Raw genomic sequence first — 6,982 nt, forward strand, 5'->3', positions numbered from 1 at the left:
CTGCCATATAAATCATACAGATTATCGTCGAGGCATGAACTATTCCTTCTTATATCGTTAAACAGGTGAAGGACAGCGTAATATTTCTGAAATTTAAATTTTCAGGATGTTTTTTGTGAAACTTGGTTAGATCGGGATAACTCGGTGAATGCATCCGCATTCTTCCGATAATGTTGTTCCCCAGCGGACAGTGAGCAGAGCAGGCGCGTTTTACGGAAGGAAACAAGCAACTGGTAACAAATATCACCGTACTATGCCAAGTGCCAATTATGAACCAGCGGCACATGTTACACGGAATTAAAGCCGTCCGGCGGCGGCGGCGGCGGCGGCGACGCGGGCAGGGTTGAGCTTGAGGTCGAACCAGACCTGGCGGAACACCTTAACGATGCAGTCGTGGTGCTCGTCGGCGTTTAGCGAGAGGTAGCACGCGAGGAGCGTCTCCAGCTCCTCCGGCCGCCCAATACGCCTGCTGGCGATCATCTCCACCATGGAGTCGCGGAACTCCCGCTGTGGGTCGCTCGTCCGCCGCACCACCGCGAACCTCTCCAGCCCCGACACGGCCGCCGCGGCGCAGCGTGGCGACCGGACGCGCACCGCCGCCAGCCTCGCGCGCGGTGTCCCTCCGGTGAAGGACCGCCGCCGGCTTCCTCGGCAACGGCGCTGGCGGCTCCGCGGCCGCTTCTCGTCGTCCGTGTCGGACGGTGGCGACGACGGCATTGGCGTCGACCCGGTGGTTCGAGGGGTCGCTGGCGCACGCACCGGCGGGGAGGAGGATCGGGAGAACAGGGTGAGGTGTCTGAGCGGCGGGAGGTCGCGATCGCCGCCGACCGAGTAGTGGCGTCGGCGGTATAGCTGCCGCGCGACCGCTGCCGCAGCCTCGGCGTCGTCGTTGCCGACCGAGAGGCGACGCGGGGCGATGTCGGAGGCCGCGGCAGCGGGTGATGAGGCATCTGTCGGGCTACTCTGCGAAGCAGAGCTCGGGGTCGGGCGCTCGTGGAAGCAAGACAGGAAGCCACCGGCGACGCTCTTGGCCTTGGGCCTAGAGGAGGCGGCGACATTGCTCTTAGCCGTGAGCTTGGAGAGGCGAGAAGCCCGGCTTGCCCTTGCCGACCTTGCTGTCTTCTTCCGCTTGATCCTGCGGCTGCTGCCGTTTATTTCTTCCCCACCACCTCATGGCTATGTGCTGGTCTCTCAGTGTGCGAGTGAGTGTGAGGAGAGCAGAGCCGGTTTCTCAGTATTTAAAGCAAGTTTTTGGCGGCCAAGCTACGGTATCGCCGTGCTATCCTTAGGGTTGAAAATGAAAGGGAAACTTTCCGTCCGTTTTCGAAGAAAAAGGAAATGGAGAGCAAAAAAGGGAAAAGGAAATGGCATTTTGCGGAAAACGAAAGAAAACGGAAGAATCATAAAAGGAAATGGAAATGAAAACGAGGGAGCTGTTTCCGACGGAAACGAAAACGGCAAAGGAAATTCCGGATAAATAAATATGAAAAGTTTCCGCAAATGTAACCTAGAGAGGTCCATGTTCTTGGTAGGCCTATATTTACACATGAAACTAGGCCTGCAGGCCACCTACTAATTATAGACAGCCGCCTACAGTCCCGGTGATTCCTCTCTGTTTGAGACGATTCCACAATACCTAGTCCCAACTCCCAAGCGATCGCAGCGATCGCGACTTCTTCCTACAAGACGAGCGATCAGGCGGCCAAGCGACTGCTCGCAAACAGTGTTAGTGTCGACGTAAAAATATTTATGTGAACTTGCGTTTGTCTAAGTGTTACACTATGTCTGTTATGTAGTATTTTATGTTGAATTGCCACTTGTTGAAGTTGAATGATATTCCTAGTCTTATTGTCTACTTCGTTATATGTGTTTTTCGGTATACATACCAAGGTAATATGCCCGCTATTTTATTATGACAAATATTCATTTTCGTAACGTATCCGTCCCGTATCCGCTCCATATTCATTTCCGGTGATTTTCGTTTCCATATTCGATTCCGGGGTTTCCGATTTCGTTTTCGATTCCGTTAAGATAGGGGAAACAAAAACGATAAGACATATTTCCGTCCGTTTCCGTTCCGTTTTCAACCCTAGCTATCCTGCACGCATTGGAACTTTGAAAAAAATGATGTTTGAAAGCTCAGACTTCAGAGTATGCAGAGCTTTAGGTCGTGCACTTTTGCATGCATGTACCATGCGTATTGGCTGATTGATTTGCGTGATTGATGCTAATTTTTAGGCTGATTTTTCAGTACGGCATGTTTGTCGTGGCCTTCGCAGATTAAAAAGGAAGGCACCGCTGCGAAAATGCCAAACGGAACCTGGGTACGCGCGCACCCAGTTATGAAATATTCAAAACAATGCTATTTAAAAGTTTTAAAAAAATGTAAAGTAAATTTTTGCATGTTCACACTATGTTGATACTTACCCGTGTGCGTTTTCACGAAAAAATACCATTGTATGTGGCCTACACAAAAATGACAAAATGCAAATTTCGGATCCTGTGAATAGTACAAATTCCTATTCACTATTGTCATTTGGGCATTTTGTCATTTTTGTGTAGGCCACATACAATAATATTTTTTGTGAAAACGCGTATCAACATAATATCTACATGCAAAAATTTACTACATATTTTTTTGAAACTTTGAAATACCGTTTTTTCATTTTTTGGAAAACTGGGTGCACCCGCACCCAGGTTCCATTCGTGCACACCGGGTACCGCTGGCACTACTGTAGTGCAGTCTTTCAGACGACACGGTAATATAGTACGCAGCGCTCCATGACTTTTTGGTTTACCCAAATGTTGATAGCCTTTGAAGATTAGAGCATCTCCAAGGGTTAGGGCTTTCCAAGCCCAAATCCGGCGCTATTTAGTGTCGGATGAATGTATTTTTTAGTCTGGGGAGGCCCATTTTCCCAGCGGCGAGTTCATGGTCGCCTGCTGACGCTCACCCACCGCGTGCATAGTGACGGTGCAGTCGTCGGGAAGGGGAACTGTCGTAGAGTGCCGTCGACGCATCGAACCGCCGTAATGGTCCGCGAAGTGGTCTGGGGAGCCCAAACGCCTCGCCGGGAACGGGCGAAGTGGCCTCGATGCGCGAACCGCCCCCGCACGAACTTCGCGGGAGAGCAACCGCCACTCTCTTCGTCGGTAGGCCTACATATACGGTTTCCGACGGCTGACGCCATTCATCTCTTCTCTCCTCTCACCATCCTAACCATGAGCGATCTCTCTTGGCCGTCGGACACCGACAGCGAGGGGAAACCGCCTAGATGGCGCCATTGGAGGGACCGAGCTGCATCGTCCAGCAGCGACGATTCACCGCCGCCGTCCAGCGAGGAGGAATGGGATGACGACAATGACGAGGACGAAGAGGCCGAGGAGCAGGCCGAGGAAGAGGGTGATGAGGAGGAGGAGGAGGAGGCTGAGGAGGAGGAAGAGGTTGAGGACGCGGCGGCCCCGGCGGCCCCGGCGAGCGACGAGGAGGACTCAACTCCTCCGACGACGAGAAGGACACCGGCTCTTCGGAGGAGGTCTCGAGCGGGAAGCGTCGCTGCCAGGACGATGAGGCGGGGCCATCTAGGAAAAAGAAGTAGTTTAAGTTTGTTTTAAAGTTTTTATATGTAATTTTTATGTTTATTCGAAGGTTTATATGCAATTTGTCTATGTTGCACCACTTAGTTTGTTCAAAGCTTTCGTTCGATGAGGGTATTGTCGTAGAATTACAAATTTTGCCGGAAACGCGCGCGCGCCGTATATCGGGAAGACGAGAGTATTGCCATAGAAACCAGGCCTTTGTCGCCGACAGGTCGGGGCTGTTGGAGATATGCCCAAGAGGCAATAATAAAAGTGGTTATTATATATCTTTATGTTTATGATAAAAGTTTATATACCATGCTATAATTGTATTAACCGAAACATTGATACATGTGTGTTATGTAAACAACAATGAGTCTCTAGTAAGCCTCTTAACTAGCTTGTTGATTAATAGATGATTAGTTTCATAATCATGAACATTGGATGTTATTAATAACAAGGTTATATCATTATATGAATGATGTAATGGACACACCCAATTAAGCGTAGCATAAGATCACGTCATTAAGTTATTTGCTATAAGCTTTCGATACATAGTTACCTAGTCCTTTTGACCATGAGATCATGTAAATCACTTATACCGGAAAGGTACTTTGATTACATCAAACGCCACTGCATAAATGGGTGGTTATAAAGGTGGGATTAAGTATCCGGAAAGTATGAGTTGAGGCATATGGATCAATAGTGGGATTTGTCCATCCCGATGACGGATAGATATACTCTGGGCCCTCTCGGTGGAATGTCGTCTAATGTTTTGCAAGCATATGAATAAGTTCATAAGAGACCACATACCACGGTACGAGTAAATAGTACTTGTAAAGAGACGAGGTTGAACAAGGTATAGAGTGATACCGATGATCAAACCTCGGACAAGTAAAATATCGCATGACAAAGGGAATTGGTATCGTATGTGAATGGTTCATTCGATCACTAAGTCATCGTTGAATATGTGGGAGCCATTATGGATCTCCAGATCCCGCTATTGGTTATTGGTCGGAGAGAGTTCTCAACCATGTCTACATAGTTCGCGAACCGTAGGGTGACACACTTAAGGTTTGATGTTTTAATAGTAGAACTTGAATATGGAATGGAGTTCGAAGCTTTTGTTCGAAGTCTCGGATGGGATCCCGGACATCACGAGGAGTTCCGGAATGGTCCGGAGAATAAGATTCATATATAGGAAGTCATTTTATATGTTTGAAAATGATCCGGTGCATTTATGGAAAGTTCTAGAAGGTTCTAGAAAGGTCCGGAAGAAATTACTAAGGAAGGAGGAGTCCCGGAGGGACTCCACCTCCCCATGGCCGGCCAACCCTAGAAGGGGGAGTCCAAGGTGGACTCCACCAAAGGGGCCGGCCACCCCCCTTCATGGAAAGGTGGGAATCCCACTTTGGTGGGAGTCCCACCTTGGGTAGGTTTCCCTACTACATGGAAGGTTTTGGAATCGGGTCTTATTCGAAGACTTGTAGTCCAACACTTGGGGTTCCACCTATATAATGAGGGGCATAGGGGAGGGGGCCGGCCACCACAAGCCACCAAGCTGGCCGCACCCATAGAGGCCGGCCACCCCCTCTCCCAAACCCTAGCCGCCCCTCTCTCCTCCACCTCTCCCGCACGCTTAGCGAAGCTCCGCCGGAGTTCTCCATCGCCACCGCCACCACGCCGTCGTGCTGCCGGATTCAAGGAGGAGCTACTACTTCCGCTGCCCGCTGGAACGGGGAGAAGGACGTCGTCTTCATCAACACCGAACGTGTGACCGAGTACGGAGGTGCTGCCCGATTGTGGCACCGTGATCAAGATCTTCTACGCGCTTTTGCAAGCGGCAAGTGATCGTCTACCGCAGCAATAAGAGCCTACTCTTATAGGCTTTGGAAATCTTCAAGGGTGAGTCTCGATCATCCCCTCGTTGCTCCCGTCTTCTAGATTGCATCTTGGCTTGGATTGCGTTCTCGCGGTAGGAAATTTTTTGTTTTCTATAAAACGAATCCCTACAGGGGCCACCTGACGGTTCCCGCGCTTTTCTCTCGTCCGAAGTCCCTGAGCGCTCCCCGGGGGCCCGAGGATGGCCTGGGCCCTCCGGACGGATGAAACGCCTAATCCGGACGAAATCGAGGAGCCGGGAGCGCGACTGGGCCGTTTTCGTCCATCCGGATGAAAAAAAGGCGTCCTATGGGGGTCGCCGGGGAGACGGCTGGTGATAAGGGATTAACTTATCAATGCCTACAAGTTGTAGACTAGGGTTTAGTTGGAAGTAGAGTGCAAGTAGATCTCGAAGGTTTCAGCCGGAAAAGTACTCGACTGCTATGAAAATTAGGGTTGTCTGAAAACAATGAATCGATCCTTTCTTTGTCCCTCGACTCCCCCTTATATAGGAGGCAGCCGAGGGTTTCGTGATGTACAAGTTTACAGAGTCCGGGAGGGTTTCTAAGCCGTCCCGCAATAATTACAAATCGATATTCCTAATACAATTCTATCTTTCCAAACTATCTCTCGATTGGGCCTCCGGGCTTTGTAAAACTTCGGGTCATGGGCCTTCAATAAACCCTGGGTACCTTCTTCAGCAGGCCCATTGGGGATGCCTCTGTCAGTAGCCCCCGAGATTTTGCTTGAATCGATGAATCGGGGAAAATCTCCATCTTTACGATTGCCAAATGATTTCCTCAAGTCGATAAATAACCTTTATAATCAATTCTATATTGTACAGGGATATGGTAATTGGGGCTGGTTCATCTGACGGATCAGGTACCAGTTAACTGCTCTTGTGGCAATCCGCAAAAACCTACTTCAAGATCACATCCCTGGACATGATCTCGGGATACTGGCGTAATTCGACATGTGCCGCTTAAGGTCTTACCATATGCCGAATTCCAGTCATGTTTTATCGGGTACCTAACGCGTCCGTTAGGATTTTTCTTCACATCTGTTGATGCGGAAAAAAGTAGCAAAACGCCGTCAGAGGCGGTGCCACGCCGCATAGGACGGATCCCGGGGACTTACCTTCGCAGAGTTTTGCGGCATTCAGAGATTAACTCGCGACTGAGGCGCTCTGAGAATATATTGTCGAGTGCCTTTTTCGGCTGCGGGAATAGCACATTTATTCGAGTCAATCGGATGACTTATATTGTTTTAAATTTATCCTCCCGATGGGAGTATATGAAGAGTTATTTTAATAACTCGAAATATGCTCACGAGGACTTATTAAATTTCATCGGGCACGCGAACAGAGTTCCCGATGGGAGTAGCCCCCGAGGCTACAGCCAAGTGCTTGTACTTGGTTGAAGGCTCACCTTTTTAGCATCTTTGCCACTATATTGTCATTTTGTATGCTCCTCTTCATATTTATCGGGTGCGCGAACAGCGCTCCCGATGGGAGTGATACGTC

The 6,982-nt window shown here is 49.5% G+C and overlaps 1 protein-coding gene across 1 annotated transcript; it reads right to left on the minus strand.

Annotated features, from left to right (window-relative positions):
- Window positions 1-297: 297 nt before the first annotated feature.
- Window positions 298-3,398, minus strand: LOC124663097 (transcription repressor OFP1-like; the record flags this gene model as incomplete). Its single annotated transcript, XM_047200842.1, has 2 exons — window positions 298-1,144; window positions 3,295-3,398. Coding segments are annotated over 2 exons (951 nt in total), but the record flags the coding sequence as incomplete, so codon positions are not given.
- Window positions 3,399-6,982: the final 3,584 nt, after the last annotated feature.

Source organism: Lolium rigidum, chromosome 6 (genome assembly GCF_022539505.1).
Source record: "Lolium rigidum isolate FL_2022 chromosome 6, APGP_CSIRO_Lrig_0.1, whole genome shotgun sequence".
NCBI classification, from domain to species: Eukaryota; Viridiplantae; Streptophyta; class Magnoliopsida; order Poales; family Poaceae; genus Lolium; species Lolium rigidum.